The 19213-nt window shown below is 41.2% G+C and overlaps 1 protein-coding gene across 4 annotated transcripts in view; it reads right to left on the reverse strand.

Annotated features, from left to right (window-relative positions):
* Positions 1-19213, reverse strand: part of STN1 (STN1 subunit of CST complex) — a 52039-nt gene that overhangs the window by 29158 nt on the left and 3668 nt on the right. For all 4 annotated transcript variants that reach the window (XM_073019312.1, XM_007964028.3, XM_073019310.1 and 1 more), the window contains 5 exons: positions 15176-15271; positions 9891-9956; positions 4525-4686; positions 3338-3461; positions 1995-2166 (listed from right to left, as the gene is read on the reverse strand). In XM_073019312.1, the coding sequence (XP_072875413.1) occupies positions 1995-2166; positions 3338-3461; positions 4525-4686; positions 9891-9956; positions 15176-15271 (620 nt within the window). The remainder of the gene's footprint in view (positions 1-1994; positions 2167-3337; positions 3462-4524; positions 4687-9890; positions 9957-15175; positions 15272-19213) is intronic.

A 19213-nucleotide genomic window follows, 5' to 3' on the forward strand; every position in this document is an offset into this window, starting at 1 on the left:
TGGCAAAGAACAAAGCAGCCAGTCGTGACCCTTTCCACCTTGGTGTTTTCTGAAACGATATCCCTCATCTCCCCGTATGAAACCATGGGTCACTGGGCACATCAGGCTGTTGCCCAGAAGAGATAATTAGGACCACAAACAAAACTAAGAAGCAGTGGTCATGCCCAGGAGGTCAGGATGTGACTCAGTATCTGTTCCACCAAAATCAAGAACAGCTTATGTTACCTAGCAAGGGTGTTCACAGCAGCCTTATTGGTAATGGCAAGAGATTAGAAAACATCTAAACAGTCCAGGAACGGAGAGACTGGTCACATACATGATGGTACATGTGACAAAAGATTGTAGGGGCCAACCTATATGTACAGCTAGGAAAGAGTCTGTAAGACACACATCAGTGAAAAGTGGTGTCTCATAGTATACTACGCCATGCTAACATCTGTGTAAAACAGAAGGGGTTACAATGACTTAGAGTACATGTAAGCACAGACTATCTCAGAAGGATATTCCAGAGACCAGTACTGGTGCTTGTCTCAGGGGAAAGGGAGTGAGAGGGAGGATGGGAAAGAAATTGACCTTTACCTTTACACTTTGTGGGACAATTTGAATTTTAAAGAATCATTCATTCCTTCAAACAGCAAATAATTACTGAGAATCTGCTTTATGCCAGCCCTGTTCTAGGCCCTGGGTAGACAGCAAAGAATAAGACAGACAAAGCCTCTGCTCTCACAGAACTTAAATTCTGATGGAGGAACAGGCAGGCAAACAAAGACAGACCAGTGATGTCAGATACAAAAACAGGGTGTAAGAGTGAGGGGCCACATGGCAATCAGAGCAGCTAGACAGCCAGGGAGGGCAAGGAGGGACATTTAAGCTGAGATCATTCCCTGGTGGGATAAAGAAAATAAATAAATGAGTCATGTTACAACAACAAAAACAAACCTAAGACCTGTAATGAAAGGGAAAGCCTAAAACCAATGTCTCAAATAATTCTTAATTCCAAGCAATACGTCAACACCAAGCAACCAAACAAGTTACCCAGGTAACACTAGGAGTAAAAACATGGAGATAACTTTCTCTTTTTTCTTTTTCTTCTTGGGACAGGGTCTCACTCTGGGTGACAGTCAGAGGTCAGGGTCACCCAGAGTGAGACCCTTTCTCATTTTTGTATTTTTAGTAAAGATAAGATTTCACCATTTTGGCCATGCTGATCTCGAACTCCTGGCTTCAAGTGATCTGCCCACCTTGACCTCCCAAAATACTGGGATTACAGGCGTGAGCCACTGCACCCAGCCCCTCCTTTCTTAATCTTATTATGCTTAATATTTGAGTAGAAAAAAATAATAATAGTCTAAGGTCAATAGTACTAGGTTGTTAGTATTCATTGAGATGGATGTTTAATCTCAGCAGAAGCCAAGTGACAGGGAAGTAGATAAGAGGAGGTAATTATCCATCCAAGATGATTTATTGATCAGGAAAATGATTCTTGAACTTGAACCATGGTTTTTAATGACTTGCTCTGTCTTTTTCAGAACAAGACTAACCCATTGTGTTTTAGGAGTTTAAATAAAGACTGAGTTGTATTCAGTGTCGTTTATGAGTAAAATTTCAAGGAACACTTAACTAATTTTCTATTTTTAAATTTTTATTCCTCTTAGAAAAAGTTATCTCAGTTAGCCAGGCATGATGGCACATGCCTGTGGTCCCAGCTACTTGCGAGGCAGGATAATCACCAGCCTGGGCGACAGAGTGAGATTGTGTCTCCGAAAAAAAAAAAAAAAATTGAGGGGGTAGGGGCAGGTCCAGCCTTATGCCTCATTTCAAGTTCTTAGTGGTCAATGACCTTTCCAGAATAGAAACAATGTGTGACAGAACCATCCCCTCTATTCCCTGGGTCAACTCTGTCAATCTTCATGCCACAGTCACTTTCACCCACACCTGCAGCTGCAGATCTAGGGCGGGGAATCAGAATTCTCACGCGGGCATGCTGCACTCACTTGGTCGGAGCAGGTACTGTGAATCACAGGCTGATTGGCAAGGCACAGCAAAGACTCCACCATTTCCAGCTCCTGCTGGTAAAAGCTCTGCACTCTGTTCTCCATGAGGAATTCTTTGGCTTTTTCACTCAGCAAACTCGTGAGACTGGGGAGGTCCAGGGCGCCTGGATTGCTGCAGAGGGAAAGTATTAAAGAGCTCTGCAGAAAACCATCACCTTTGTTCCTTTTTGGTGCATAAAAAACAGAAAGTTAGCTAGAAAATGCAACACTATATTGGGGTTTGTTTTTCATACAAAGAGTAATTCATACAGTGAACATTATGTGGTTGTTTAAAATGATGAGGCAGAACTACAGGAACTAAGATATTCATGACAGATTAGGAGGAAAAAAGTCAAACTGCAAAACAGCATGTAAGGTATGGTCCTATTTTTATAAAAAAACAAATGGAAACCCACAAAATCTATGGGTGAATATTCATGCTTGTGTAAGCACAGAAGAAACTAATTTAAAAAGACACACATTGGCTTATGAACATCGGTGATCTCTGGGGAATGGTGCTGAGGCGGGAAAGCGGAGACAGGAAAATGGAGAATTTTCACTTTTTATATGAGTCTATGGTTGTGCTTTTAATGTACCTTTTTGAATAGATAATATATTCATGTTAAAAAACATTAAAGGATAAGCAGTGAAGTCTCCTTTCTATCCCCTTCCTGTTCTATCCTTCAGTCCCCACCCCCCAGGGAGCTGCTGTTACTGGTTCTCTGTGTCTCCTCTCAGAGTTCTTTTATGCATGCATTAGCAAATATGCACACATTCTCATTCCTCCTGGGTTGTTTTTCTCCCATATAAAAAAGTAAAATCATCCCTGGTTGAGAATGACTGGTGTAGGTTTTTTTAGAACAGGTTTTTGATTACGACATGCTATGGTATCATATTTTGATTATGAGGTGACTTGCTACAGTTTTCTTCAGGTTTCTTGCCTTGGAGTTCATTAAGCTTCCTGAATCTGAGAGTTTAAAGTTTTTATCAAACTTGGAAAAATGTCAGGCATTATTATTTCTTCAAAGTGTTTTTCTCTGCTCCTGCCTCCACTCCTCCTTCAGTGACTCCAATTACACACATAATTTCCTCACAACCACTGTAGGACATCTGTGCTATTATTCTCTTCATGTTACAGTAGAGGAAATTGAAGCACAGAGCAGGTTAGAGGGCTTGCTCAGAGCTCCACAGTGCGTAGGTGGATGAATCGGGATTTGAACCCAGGCCGACCCCAGCATCTGGGCTCCCGCTGCTTCGCTTTCCTGCCGTAGTCACGTGCTCAGCAGTGATAAGGCACCACTTACCTTAGTGCCTCTTCTTTCTCTAGGGCTGAGCTGCGAAAAGGCTGGTCATAAACTTTCCTGTAGATAGTGGGCAGCTCAAGCATCCTTGCAATTTGAATGTTCCACACTGGGTCGTCCACTTTATCTAACAAGTGACCAGAAAAAAGATGCCACAGAAATTGCAAATTACATTGAGATCAGTTCTTTCCCAGGCCCAAACTGCTGCTAGGACAACAGTAAATGAGATGCTGAGTGGGCCTTCTTCCTTGTGAGTGCCCAGGGATCACAGTCTAGATGCACTAAATGGCTCCCAGTCATCCTGCATGAGGGAATGCGATGCCCTAAGTGTCATGGGCTTGGCCAGGGCCAAGGAACCAGGAGAGCACATCAATGTATTGATTCGTCTCCTCCTCTGGTGGACAGCAGGAGTTGTCCTTGAGATTTCCAACTGAAAACCAGCTAGCACACTGCAAAGGCAAGATGATAGGGAACTGTCATATTTCTGATTAGCTGTTTTCATTTCAAGTTAATGGACTTAATGGTGTTCAAGAAATTTCTGGCCAGGCACAGTGGCACATGGCTGTAATCCCAGCACTCTGGGAGGCTGAGGTAGGCAGATCTCTTGAGCTCAGGAGTTTGAGACCAGCCTGGGCTACATGGCGAAATCCCATCTCTATAAAAAATTAGCTGGGTGTGGTGGCGTATGCCTGTAGTTCCGGCTACTCAGAAGGCTGAGGTGGGAGAATCTCCTGAGCCCAGGAATTTGAGGTTGCAGTGAGCTGTGACTGTGCCACTGCATTACAGCCTGGGCAGTAGTGTGAGACCCTGTCTCAGAAAAAGAAAAATAAATAAAGAAAAAATTTAAAACTTTCCATTAGTTTGAAGAATGTTCATATTCTGCCCTAATGCATTGACATTCTGAACTTGAAAGTGCTTTGGAAACTCTACTATGTCATCCAAATAAACTTGCCAACCATATATAAAGTAAATAATTCATTTTATTTCCCAACTTATAATTAGCTCTCTTCAAAATAAAATTAAGAAATGCTAATTTTCTAAAGAAAGCATGTTAAACAATGTAATTCACTCATTAAATAGAGTTATATCTTAACTGAACTTTTTGAAAGTTTGACTTCCAGCTGAACAAGAGGTTTACTGGATGCACATCCAGAAAAACCACCAATTTGGTAGAAATATCTTGTGCTTACAGTAAGCGGTGGCATGAATCTCTCGCTCTTCTCTGTATGTACGGATACTGCCTCTGACTCGGATCGTATCCCCAATCTCTATCTTTGTTCTCCGCTCAATGGTCTCTTGTAGCTTCTTAAGTTGCGAGGTTAAGCTGAGCTCTCTTGCTGCACTTGGAGCAGCTGTAGTTGTTTAGAGCCAGAGGGAAAGAGAAAAAGTTATAACACAATCACTCTACCACATCTGTGAGACAGTTTTAGGGTAAGACCAACACAATATGCTTATTTATTCTACTTCTGAGTAATTCTTCTACTGCTGGAAATCCACATAACCTTTTGGAGTCTTCCACTGAGAAAAAGGTATAAACTGTAATTATTCAAGAGTGGGGTGAAGGGAATAGAGTCTAGACTGAGGTCCAGAGGGCAAGTTCCAACAGGCTCCAGGGCCTTCTTTCCTGCCCTGCATCGCCAGTGCAGTCAAAGGGTACTGCATGGCCTTGAGACGAATTCTGTACAATGAGTTCAGCTAGGCGTGGTAGCAATAGCTTTAAACAACCTTTCAAATGTCCTTGTGAGGAGACTTGTCCCACCTGAGTGCTCAACATCCCAATTTCTCACCTCTCATCTCTGTTGGGAAACTAGGCTAATCTCTCTGTCTCTCTCTCAAACACACACACACACACACACACACACACGCACACTCACACTTTCTCTCTCTCTCTCTGTCACCACTTAAAACTATAAACTTGAGCAACTTCATGATGGAAAAAACCCAATGTACACTCAATTCTAAATAACTTCTGTCACTATTTTACTTCCAAATTGTATTAAGTAAGAAGAATTGTCACGAATATCTGGGTACTACAGGTGCTGTTCTAAGGACTTTCCAATGTATTAGCACATTTAGTCCCTGCAACCACTCCTGCTTATTATTAGCCCCATTTTAGAGATGAGGAAACTGAGTCACAGAGAGGTCAAGCAACTTGCCTAAAGTAAAACAGCTAGTTAGAGACAAGGCTGGGGTTTGAACCCAGGCAGTCTCTAGCTCCAGAGCCATCCCACTTATCCTTTACTCTCTGCTGCCTGCCCCAGGAAGATACTAACATTTCCCAGTTACAGCTGGTGGGTGCAAAAGACTGTGTGTTCTGTTTTCTTCTAGCATAATTTCAAATACACGTATGTATCCAAAGAAGCTACACAGCCAAGCATTTTATGTTTATTAGAGACGGGGTCTCGCTATGTTGCCCAGGCTGGAATTGAACTCCTGGCCTCAAGCGATCCTCCCACCTCAGTCTCTTGAGTAGCTGGGATTATAGGTTTAGTTTTATAATTTTTTACTTTGGTTTTTTTTCACTAGCACTGTATAAGGACAGTACAGCTTAGCCATTGGCATTTGGCTATTGGAGTCGGAAAGACCTGATATGAATCTCAGTTTACCTCCTACTAGCTGTGTAACCTTGGACAGGCTGCTTAACCTGCTTCACCTCACTGTGCCTCAGTTTCCTTTCTACTCTTATACTTCGGTTTCCTCAATGATGAAATGGAGGTAACAGTAGAGTCTACCTCATACACAGAGTTGTTGTGCATGATCTAATTGAAAACTTACATTCTGCACTTAGCACAATTCCATATTTATAGGAAATAATTAAACGTAAGCTATTTGTGATGATGAATAATTAAACGTTCTAGAAAAAGTATCTTGTGTTTTGGGGGTCTTTCGTTAGAGACTATTACTGGGGCCGGGCGCGGTGGCTCAAGTCTGTAATCCCAGCACTTTGGGAGGCCGAGACGGGCGGATCATGAGGTCAGGAGATCGAGACCATGCTGGCTAACACGGTGAAACCCCGTCTCTACTAAAAAATATAAAAAACTAGCCGGGCGAGGTGGCGGGCACCTGTAGTCCCAGCTACTTGGGAGGCTGAGGCAGGAGAATGGCGTAAACCCAGGAGGCGGAGCTTGCAGTGAGCTGAGATCTGGCCACTGCACTCCAGCCTGGGCGACAGAGCGAGACTCCCTCTCAAAAAAAAAAAAAAAAAAAAAAGAAAAGAGACTATTACTGGATAAAAAATTACAAACTGGTTTACAGTTCATTACATACTGTCAGAATGCTTGCCAGAATAAACTGATCAAACCCCTGTTTTAGACAACGTTGTCAGCAATGCATGCATGCTCACAACTCCTACACCAGCTTCAGTCATTTGGATTTTTAATACCTTAACAAATACATAATTATTCCATACATCTTATTTTGCTTTTAAATTGCAAAAGAGGCTGTTTTTATACAAGATGATCTACTCTCTGTATTTCTTTATAGAGAAGCCCTTCATCAAAATCAACCTAATACAATTTTGACAACTGTGGCTCTGTAACGTGCAGAGGCATTAATTTTCCTTGAACACACCTACTATACCCAGGGAAACAGCAACGTAGGGAGCACAGAGAACTCTGTGCATTCAGTAAGTGATAGGTAGGAACCTGGATGCAATCAGCATTACTGCTGCTCAGAGCTTACTGGGTTTCTTCAAAAAATTCCCAACTGCTACTTTTTCAAAAGGCTGTCCCATCTGCATCCCTATCCCCAGGTCCTCTTCTACTTAGGCTGAATTTTAAAGGTATTTATACATCTCATTGCCATTATGCAGACATTATAGGTGATAGTAAATGCTTCACGTAGCACCACTGAAATGATCGGACTGATGGTTGTCCTGAGAACAAGAAGCCCACCTTTCACTTAAAGGGTGAGCCAAACTGCCGAAAGGAAGTTCAAGCTGTGTAATTTAATGAATATAATGAGAAGACTGGAGCCTGATAGAACTTCACTTTCAGCGTCTATTCCATCATGAAAGAGAAATCCCCTTTAACATTCTAATACTCAGGGCCAGGAAATCTTAACTTTGCTCATAGGCCAAGTCCAAACGGTACATTCAATGTGACATTTATAGGAGCTAATATTATATTCTTTCACTTTAATGGAGTGGAACATGATTTTGACTCAGACTAAATTTTGTTTAAAAAATTAGTCTTTGCTGGCCACCTTCCAATGGAAAGCTTTTAAACTAAGGGCAATTAAATAAAAAGGAGAGAATGGGCTAGTTGGGAACAATTTAAAGACGATGAGAATCATTTTTAGGTTTTCTCCTTTTCTCCTTGTACTCTTACCTTCTCGTTATATTTGCAAAGCAATCTTAAATTAAGGCTACCCACTGTGATTGTTCATTCATTTATCTACTTATTGATATTTTAAAAATCTGACTCTCAGTATTAATAGCCATTTTGTTGATCTAAAAAATTACTAAGTATAAGAATTATATATTCCTGATGATGCTATTTCTTTAAAAAAAGTTAATTTTGAAAACTGAAACAATGACTAAAACAGGGGTCTGCAAACTATAGCCCATGAACCAAATCCATCCACAGCCTGTTTTTAAAAATAAAGTTTTATTGGAACACAGCCTGCCCATCTGCTTATGTACTGCCTGTGGTTACTTTCCGCTATAATGGCAGCATTGAATAGTAGACACACACAGATCATAGGGTGCACAAAGCAGAAAATATGGCCCTTTACAGAAAAACTTCGCTGACTCTCCATCTAGAACAAGTACACATATTCAAACTACACCTTCTGACTGAAGATTGTGACAACAACCAAAAACCTGCAAATGATTTTAATACTGCTACAGTTTGATAAAAACGAGTTTGAATGTTTTTGTCCCCTCAAAATCTCATGTGTTAGAAATTTCACCCCTAATGCAACAGTGTTGGCAGATGGGGTCCAACGGGAGGTGTTCAGGTTATGAGAGCTCCACTCTCATGAATGCAGGCCACTATAAAATGGGTTTGCAGAAGTGGTTCTCATTCTCGTGCTCTTCTGCCATGTGAGGAACAGTTCTCCTCCCTCTGGAGGATGCAGCACTCAAGGCACCATCTTGGAGGGGGGACCTGGACCTTACCAGACACCAAACTTTGATCTTGGAATTTCTGACCTTCAGAATTATGAGAAATAAATTTCTTTCTTTATAAAATCACCCAGTCTCAGGTATTCTGTAACAGCAGCACAAAACAGATTAAGAAAAACACCTCAGACATACATAAAAATCCAGATACCTGATTGTCTCACAGGTTTATTTCTTGCCTATCAGATATCTGCCTAAAAACATGTGGTCTCCCTTAAATCTACCTACAAACCTTCCTCACCAAAGCAATGCCATTGGTTTAGATGTTCCCAAATTAGGGATTAGAATTCCAAAGTTACATGAAACTGACGGCCAAATTCTAAATGTAAATACATCAGAAAATTAAGCAAATGAGCATTCCATTGATCGGCACAGTCAAAGTACAAAGCTGAGATTCTGACACATTACGGCAAAAAAGAAGAAATGACCCCAAGCATTAGATATTCTTATCATATATAATGCAAGTAGATAGATACTAGATGCTAGATATTAGAGCAGACAGTGTTTACTGAATAACCCCACTGTGTATGGCACTATACTGTATATGTTGTAAAACACAGAAAAAACAAGCTTCCAGTTTTTGTAGCTTCTCTAGAACCAAAAACCATCACCAGTATTGCATGATATTCTTTCATATTATGAACTTAACTTTAAAAAGTATCTAAAAATTGGGCCAGGTGTGGTGGCTCAAGCCTGTAATCCTAGCACTTTGGGAGGCTGTGGCAGGAAGATCACTTGTGTCCAGGAGTTTGAGACCAGCCCTGGCAACATAGTGAGAACCTGTCTTTAAAAAAAAAAAAAAAAAAAAAAAGTATCTAAAAATTATGAAAATATATTCAAGCAACACCAAATGTTTCAGTTATAGTCAATGTGTTCACTATACAATTTTAAAGTTATTTTAATTTATATTACTTACTGGATAACTTCCAAAGGAATCCTATCTTACCTTCTCAATCTTAGAATTCCTGGTATTATTTGTTTGAACACAGAGATTTCAAGAAATCTGGACCATGGCAGCACAGAAGTTAGTGGCAACCATGTGAGAGAAACAGTCATCAAAATGTTCTTTGGTCAAGTGATATGGCTGGGACAAGGGGAATCAGACTTGGCTAGCAATTAGGCTAAGATGCCTTGACTTATGTAATAATGGGCATGATAAAAATGAACTGCTGAAACTCCCTGTAACCTACTCACATTCCTGTAGGCTTAGGAAGAAGTGAGCACCAAAGACATGGGAGAAAGAAAAGCAAGTGGCTTTCCTATGGCATCAGTTTTCAGAGCAGCCAAAGCTCTGGGTATAGTGCTTCAGGTAGATCAGTGTAACTCACCAGCAGATAAATGTGAAAATTTAGTCCTGTAGCTGTTTAGATGAACTACGTTGAGTAAAATCCATTAGTTAGGTGAAAAGTAAAGGAATGTGGCAAATAAAATTACCTGATACAGACTCAGTATTCAACTTTTTCCAGCAGATGCAGTTTATAACTCCAGTGCTGTCATCCACTGCAAGAGAAAAGTAAAAGGGTAGAAGAGAGATTTGGGCAAGGCTGGTGAATTAGCATACTGTCATTGCATTCAGCCATACTGAAAGATGACCTCTTTCAATAGCCTGGAGAAGCAAATCCCTTATCAAACTCTCCTTCCACTTTTGAAACAACCTCTCACTGTATATGAGTATAAACTGCTTGTCTGCACAACTCAATGTAATGCACAAGCCCAATGGGATATGGTCAGCATTTCACTTATCCTACCTCAAGGTACTAATGATTAGTACCCTCAAGGGTACCCTCATGATGCTTGTCTACACCTCTGTACTAAAAATGGTGGCCTTGGGAAGTTAAGTGCAAAAACTGAATGACTGCTCACATACAAAATCAGCCTTTCTCTCCCACCCTGAAACGAGAGCATCGTGTGGTTTGTGGTTAGAGGCACACGCACTTAGGGTGCAGCCTTCTGTCACAGTCTCTTTGCTAGCGTGCTGACTTACCAAGACAAAGCGTTCCAAGTCATTTGGCCTGGGTTTCTCTTTGTGAAAGATCTTTTGCCCAGTCCTCACCACTGCAGGGGATGTAAGGAAAGCCAAGCACATCACAGAAGGGTACCGTTTTATTTTCATAATAGAAAATAGTTATATCCTGGCCACAAAAACAGTACTAGTCTGGCTTATGTTATTCCTGGTTTATCTAATTTTTGCAAAAAATCAAACAATTCCCATTGCAGTTATATTTACAACTATAGAGGAATTTGGAGATGTTTGCTAGGGAATAACAGGCATTTCTCTTTGCTTAATTTCTGACAAACTCAGAACAGAGGTTGCTAAGCATGGGGTCAGTGGGTCTCATAATTTAAAAAAAAAAAAATCATCAACTAGACTGTTGTAAAAGCACACATAATCCTGAAGAAATCTAAGGCAAAATTTTTTACTGCTGGCCTAAATCCACGCTGAAGAAAAAGCCAAAAAGAGTACTTCCTATACTAAAATAAATCCTAGATGGGTTTCATTTCATTAAATACAAAAGAGGTAAACTGAAGATGAGAAGAAGATATGGGTGAATACCTTTAACCCTGGGTTTATAGTGGGTGAGGAGAGACTTCTTTAAGCAGACTCTTAAAATCAGAACTCATTAAAGAAAGTCTGATAAGTCTGACCACCTAAAAACTAATACTGGATAGCAATATTCCAAATTATAGGGTCAATGATTTAATATAGGAAGAACTCATAGGCTGGACATGGTAGATCATGCCTATAATTCCAGCACTTTGGGAAGCCAAGGCAGGAGGATCCCTTGAGCCCAGGAGTTTGAGACCGGCCTGGGCAACACAGCGAGACTCCATCTCTACCAAAAAAAAATTAAAAATTAGCCAGGCATGGTGGTATGTGCCTGTAGTCCCAGCTACTTGGGAGGCTGAGGGGGGAGAATTGCTTGAGCCCAGGAGTTTAGGGCTGCAGTGAGCCATGATCATGCCACTGCACTCCAGCCTGGGCAACAGAATGAAACCCTGTTTCAAAAAATAAAAAAAAAATAAAGAGCTCATATAAACTAATAAGAAAAAGATCAAGATCACAAGAGAAAAAGTGGCAAAGAAAAGAATATGTGATTCATGGAAGATCTATAAATGGCCAATAAAAACACGTCACTATGCTAAATTCACTAGTTACCACTAAAAAAAGCAAGTATAAATAATTTATCAACAATGAAATTGACAAATATTAAAAATATTGATACCCTCATATGTTGATAGTGGGAGTATAAATTAGTAACAAATTTCTAAAATTTAAATCTTAACAAGCAAGTTTGGAAACATGCATCGGATTGTGAAATGTAAGCCAGGTGCGGTGGCACATGCCTGCTACTCGGGATGCTGAGGCAAGATTGCTTGAGTCCAAGAGTTTGAGGCTGCAGTGTGCTACGATTGTGCTGGTGATAGCCACTGCACTCCAGCCTGGGCAACACTGTAAGACCCTGCCTCTCAAAGTTGTTTTTAAATGTACATATCCTTTGACTTAACAATTACTTCCAGATAAAACAAAAATAAGTACACAGATACACACATCTTATGTAAGGCTGTTCACTGTAGTATTCTTTATAATACTGACACTTGGAAATACCTAAATGTTTATAAATATGGTTAAAAAAATTACAATGACATAGTATATGATAATAAAAAGATATACATGGCTCATTGTAAAACAGAAATATATAATCCAATTTATGTGCAACATTAAACAGTGTATTTTCACAGAAATGATTTTAAGACATTAAATACTAACAGCAGTTTCTCTTGGAGTGTGGGGAAGGAACCCCACATTCAATGTATACGTTGACTGTTAAGCCTAATTTCAGAAACACTGAGAAAGAAACATGCACAATAGTACTAAGGAAACAGGCATTTCTGTATTTCTTTGATACTGGGAACATGTTTAGAATGAGGAAGGATGTTCACCTAAACACTGACATTGTTTTGCCTGATTTATAGTGTTTCACATGATTTTTATATACTTCATTAAAATTGTCTCTAGTTTGAAATTTTATTTTATAATGAGGAAGCACCATTTTAAGAATCCAGAAAATGAATAAGGACATTTTGCGTTAAAAAAATGCATGACACTTCCAGGCACACCACTTCTCTGCAGTTGAAAAGCTTGATTTATAATAGAAAGCTAAAAAAAAAAAAAAAAAAAAAATTAGCAGGCCAGGAGCAGTGGCTCATGCCTGTAATCCCAGCACTTTGGGAGGCCGAGGTGGGCAGATCACTTGAGGCCAAGAGTTCGAGACAAGCCTGGCCAACATGGTGAAACCACGTCTCCACTAAAAATACAAAACTTAGCTGGGCATGGTGGTAAGCACCTGTAGTCCCAGCTACTTGGAAGGCTGAGGCAGGAGAATCACTTGAACCCGGGAGGAGGGGGTTGCAGTGAGCCAAGATCACACCACTGCACTCCAGCCTGGACCACAAAAAAAAAAAAATTAGCACATGAACATTTGTCCTAGAGAATGTGAGGTTATTCTGTTCTTGACTGTAGCCTTCCAACATTCTAGGTCTAAGCTTGAGTTGCTACCAAGTGTTCTGTGCACTCTAGGCACTGTCACCAATCCCCGGACTAACCAGGTTTGTGATCTCTCCCAGCAGACCGAGTGCCTTGGTGCCCAGAGGTCTGGCTGCTGGAATGCCCCTGAGTGGAGGCACCCTTGCAGTGCTGCACAACGTACTCCACAGCTACACAGCACCGCCTGGGCCACTGGCCTTTTGTTTCAGCTGCAGGATGAGTCAGTGTGAGCAGGAAGCACCCCCGGCACAGGCCTGCGGTGAGTCAAGGGAAGCAGAACCCAGAACAGCAGGGAGTGGCCACCTGGCAGGTGGCCCAAAAGCCATGTTCTGCCTGAGGACAGCAAGGAGAGGGGCAGCTCTCCACAAGAATTAAAGTTGCAAAAGCCTCTCTACTCTCAATAATTTCAGCAGTCAGATGCTTTTTATTTTCCCGAAGCCCACAGATATGTCATGCTCCTCAGACACTCACTCAGAGGGAAATGCTTACTGGAGAAGAGGCAATCATAGTGCCTTAATCTTTTTATAATGGGAAAAGGAGTTAAGTGAAGCTCCTTTAGGCGCAGGCTTAATATCTAGCCTGGTTCTAGGGCCAGGATTTTAAAGTCCTCAAACAGCCTCATTTATTTGATCTGAAAAACAGAAAACTAAAAATCAAATGCAGTTATTTATTTATTTATTTTTTGGTAGGTGGGGGATGGAAGAAAGAAAGAGGAGAGAAAAATCAAACTGAGTTATATGGAGACCACTGAACACACTGGAGTCAGTAAACAGAATGGACCCACAAATCTCCATCAGTGGAATCTTGAGCAAGTTACTAAGCCTTAGTCTTCTCATCTACAAAATAAGTACCTGTACTTTCTATTTCAAAAGACTAGGGGTAGAATAATATGAAATCATGCATATAAAAGTGCTTTGCAAATGGGAAGACGCTATTATTTCATCGTTGGCATTTGGAGAGGAAGCACTCTACTATACTACAGTGTACTGCCCACAGCTGGATACACTGTAGGAACTTAGTAAATATTTGTTGAGTTGTCTGGAGAAAAACAGGACCAATATCTTTGGCAAAATAAAGCAGAGAAGAGATTCAGTTTGGGAATGTCTGACAGGGTGATCCTTTTCAGAATTAAAAACAAAAAATTTTATATATATATATATATATATATACACATACACACACACACACATGCTGGGAAAAAGCAGAAAAAATGAGAGCTTTTATTTTTCACATTATTTTATTAAAAGCACAAGATAATACTCTTCAGGAAAATGAGTACATGTAAAGAAATGTAATGAGATTGTATCTACAAATTATCAATCATGCGGGGACTGCCAATGAAATGCTCTTGGTCACAAAATTCAACTGCCTTCTATCTTTCCTCAAGAAGAGTAAGAATACAAATCCAAGGCATAGCACAAAAAGTGACAATGTCAATTTCAGCAAAGGTATGGAATTTAAAGTTAAGTTTTCCACAAAATATCTAGCTTGGGCTCTTGACTACAGAGAAGCTTGGAGTTGTACAAGGCAATGTCTTAAATGCTTAAAAATCAACTCAATGAAAAAATAAGGACCTATTACACTAAAATCACAAGTGAGCAATTCTCTAGTGTCCATAATATAGAAACCCTTTATTAAGCTTCCGTCATCATGAGGGAAAATAAACTTTCTGATAATGGATATTTACCCCTTTGAGTATCAAAAGGCTTTTTGTTAACTGTTCTAGATATAAAGATTTTAAAATTATTTTTCACACCTTCCTGTGTTGTTAAATAATCTACTTTAACAATAATCTGGTCGTTGCTTTTTAAAGTGATCCACATAACCATATATTACCACCCTTTGCTATTTACAGATATACCCTTGGGCATCAGGTACCCGCCCCCCGGCGCCCTGTCCATCGGTGCTCCTAGGGGGCTGTATTTTAATTCTTCCACGTCCTAGTGCCTCAGCAGCTGTCACCTCACTGAATTCATCAGTATCATTCCTATCCGTTGCCTCATTTTATTCTTAGCCCATGTCTGGGGCTATAAGGGGTACCCCATAGAGAAAGTACATGCCCTTAGTGAGGGTCCCCAGCTACTCTAAACGGCTGGGGCTGCTAAAATCCAACTTTCAGCCCAGAAGGGTCAGCCTTCTACATCAACTTCATTTCAGACACAATTGTTCTTACCTCCATAACTGTAGAAAGCATCTCTTTCTCTCACTCCAACGACAGTTCCCAAGACATCTACCTGTTTTATTGGATGTCCATTGTACAAAAATACACCTAAAATTTTAAAAAAGCAAAGTCAACATAATGTATGATCACATTTTCTGCTTCATTAAATGTTAACTTGTAGGGGGCAAGGGGTGTAAAAAAAAATCAATGCCATGCTGTTTGCTGAAATTCTAGACTTAAGAATCAGTCCTTGACAAATGACAATGCCCCAAGAAATTCCAATGTCTTTTCCTCACAGGTCCTAAGTAGAAAGCTTGACATTAAAGCTTGTACTAGTGCAGACGGGAGAAAACCAGTGCTGTCCAGCTAGATTTGGTGAATACAGCTCTGTGCAGAATGCTCACAAGGGGCCTGAAAACAGTCATTATAGTGGGGGACCAAACACAGGACTATATTTGAAGCAACTAGAAGAAGGAAAGCGAGAGGAAACCATGAGAAAGGCTTATTTGGTTTTTTTTGTTTTTTTTTTTTAAACAAGTGCTTTTCTAAGAAATCAGCTGTCATTTCTTTGAACTGGCAATAGTATTTTTTTTAAAAAAAGACAGTAAGTAGATTACAAAACACTACCCTTTGGGGCCAGGTTACAACTCCAAAACTTCTCTTTTTATAACTCTGTTTTCAAAACCTAGGCTACAGATGGCAGCAGGCAACTTCCTGCCAGTGGAGAAAGCTGAGAGGGAACCTACCCACTGATACCCAGAGGCTTTCTTCTGGTGTGGGGCCAGGACACAGAGGGGCTGCTCAGAGCAGGGAGTCCCTGATGGTCCCAGGGCTGTCCAGGCTCCTGCAGGGTTTCCCTTCTGCCTGTCCCTCAATAACCTGACCCGAGCTCCCTGCTTCACCTTAAGCTGCGTGCACTGTGTTCCTGTCACCTGCAACTAAAGAGTCCTGTCCAATCTCTTTTCCTGCCTCTTCCCCCCCACCCCCATGATGGCTAAATTCTTTACTTTCAGAAACAGGTTATAAACTTTTATGTGGTGATGTCCTTTTTCTTTTTTTAAATTAGACATGGGTATCTCACTTTGTTGCCCAGGCTGGTCTTGAACTCCTGGCCTCAAGCGATCCTCCTGCCTTGGTGTCTCAAAGTGCTGGGAGCCACCACACTCGGTCAAGTCCTTTTTAAAATAAATACATGAATTCTAAACTAAGAAACAATGATCACCTCAGGCATTTGGCCATTCTTCTCCTCACCATGAAGCCTAGTCACAGCCTCTATTCTCTCCATTCATGGGGGGACCTGTGGCCTGAATCCCGATGCCCCTTAGAATGCCCAGACTGGCCTCTGCTGATGGTTGTTTCCCTTGTAGACAAAGGGACTGAGGAAGAGTCCAAAGAATGGACAAGGAGCCTCTAAGCCTCAGTTACAGAGAGATACTAGGGGAGTGAGAAGTGGTTTTAAGAAATAAGAGGTGGCAAATTTAGCCACAAGCCAGACCCCCTCCCTCCACAGAGGCATGCTTCTAAAGATAACCTTTCAGCTCAACCTTGCAGGCATGAGCTGAAGATGGCAGGAACAAGGAGGGAAGGAGCCTGGGTCACTGCGTCACCCCCAAAAGAGAGTCACCCCCATCCAGGAAAACTTGAATTGAATGGAGACAAAGTGGTTCCACTGAAAATCCATGTTTTTGCTTGTGATTTTTTTAAAGATTGGGTCTCAGTCTGTTGCCCGAGTGGCATAATCACAGCCTACTGCAGTCTCAACTCCTGGTCTCAAGCAGAAGCCCAACTAATTTTTAAATATTTTTATGGAGGTGGGGGTCTCTCTCTGTTGCCCATGCTGGACTCAAACTCTCGGCCTCCCAAAGCACTAGAATTACAGGTGTGAGCCACCGCACCAAGGCCATAAAATTCTAAGATGTAGCCAGTTCCAACCGGCTTCTCCCAAGTTTTCACAATTGAAACCTAGTCTTTTCCATAACACCACTGATGAGATCTTCAGTCCTCTGCCCCTGCCTGCCTGCACTGACCAAACGCAAAAGGACAGGAAGCCTGCAGAGAAGGGAGATCCCTGTGTCCTGTGTAGTCAAGGGCAGGCTTCCTTACGGCAGAAGCAAACTTTAAACCAGGAAAATGAACCTCACCCAGGGATGCCAACTCTACTGCCATACACCCCACCGCTCTGCCTCAGAATGCCTGTGTGCAGAGCAGGGCTGAGGCATGGTGCTGCTTTGGTGGTCTCGGTTTGCTGCAGGGCCAGGTGGCCTGAGCTCCAGGCTGATCTCTGGCTGCATTCAGCCCTTTCTGCCTCCCCAAATGCTCTGTATCACTATTTGTACACTGAGCAGAGTAAAGTTAGAGAGAACTGTTTTATAGAACAGGGCTGGCCTCTCCCTCCCCCGGCCTATGTGATGATCTATCCTGGCTGCCAAGTACTTGTTTGTATTAGAGACAGACACTCCACAGGGTTTGTTGTGGCCCACAGCACATAGGCAATCACAGGCAGAAAGCAGAGCCCTTTGGACCCACAGAGGGCCAGCTGTCCGCCACCAAAATGTCTTTCCAATTGGTCAAGAAGCAGCAGGACGCTCTGCTGGTGATGTCTGAAAGTCCCAGGATTCTTTGGGTCTCCAAGGAGATCCTAGCATGTACCACTGTCGTGGTTTTAATAAAGAGCAAAAACACCTTCAGATGGGGAAAAGAGTGGAACATAAGGTATTCTTCCTGGGTTGAAGTCTATGGGAAAGGCATTGAGAAGACTGGGCTAACGGCACAAGCCAATGAAGTCCTCAAGTCACCTGTGATGGAGGCCAGTCATCCAATGCTACAAACTGTGTGTGTGGCAACACTTAATAAAAATCTGAACAGGTCTTCACTTGTGGACACAGTAGACTTTCTTGAAAAAGGACAGAAAAGTGGGTCCTGTGAATTTTCACCTCACAGACTGACAACAATGACTTGCCTTTAAGGACAGACACGGTCACTCAAGATGAAGATGCAACAAAATCTTTCCAGTTCCAAGCGGCTGATGCAAAAAAAAAAAAAAAATCTTAAAAGCATCACAGAACAATGGAGAAAAAGATCAGAAGAATTTAACAGACAGTTTGAATTTTAAAACTCAGAGAAAAGCAACTGAGGAGGAAATACACTGCTTAGAAAGAAGAAACTTCTTCAAGTATACAGAAACATGAACTACACGTATCAGATGCACAGCATCTACAAGAAGACGACTGAAGACATGGAAAAAAGAATTAGAGAGCCATTTTCTTCTATCAAAGCAATCTTCTATAAGAAGAGAGCTCAAGAAATTTGGACGGCTGCTCTGTCAACTGAGAGAAAGCTCAATGAACTAAGAAAAGAAAACAGTAACAAATGCTAGATAACAGAGTTTATGTTCCAGCCTTTCCCAAGTGACCCTTGTGTTCCTGCTGTTCCACATGCAGCCCACAGAGGCCTAAAAGCATCAGAGGATCCCTTGGATCATCAGGCCCCCAAGAAGGAGGAGGGTCGAGCTATAAGGGTTCAGGGATCTAGGGTCACAGGCAGGTTGATTCAGATTTCAAGCAGCCAACCCTGAACGTCTGCAACCACAGCAAGACATTTGACTGTTTTCTCTTTTAAAAGTACTTTTGATTGCTCTCTTTTTAGTTTAATTGCTGTTATTTAATTGATGCTATGTTATTTATGTTTGACAGCGTTAAAACACCTAAGATAATCTTTTTCAACCAGATTTAATATAATTCTTACAGATATATTATTTCCACTTCATTGTACCCACTAGAATAGGATAAGTATTATATGCCGATTTAAATAAACAAGTCACTATTATTTAATCCATCATTAAAGTTTGACACAGATAGAGATATTTAAAACAATAAATATGACTTCTGTATGTTATCAGCTATTATTAAAAATACATTTTTTTTTTAGACAGGGTCTTGCTCTATTGCCCAGGCTGGAAGGCAGTGGTACAATCACAGCTTACTGTAGCCTTGGTACTGCTTTTCAAAAATTAGACACGAGGTCTCACTTTGTTGCCCAGGCTGGTCTTGA

The sequence above is a fragment of the Chlorocebus sabaeus genome, chromosome 9 (assembly GCF_047675955.1).
Source record: "Chlorocebus sabaeus isolate Y175 chromosome 9, mChlSab1.0.hap1, whole genome shotgun sequence".
NCBI classification, from domain to species: domain Eukaryota; kingdom Metazoa; phylum Chordata; class Mammalia; order Primates; family Cercopithecidae; genus Chlorocebus; species Chlorocebus sabaeus.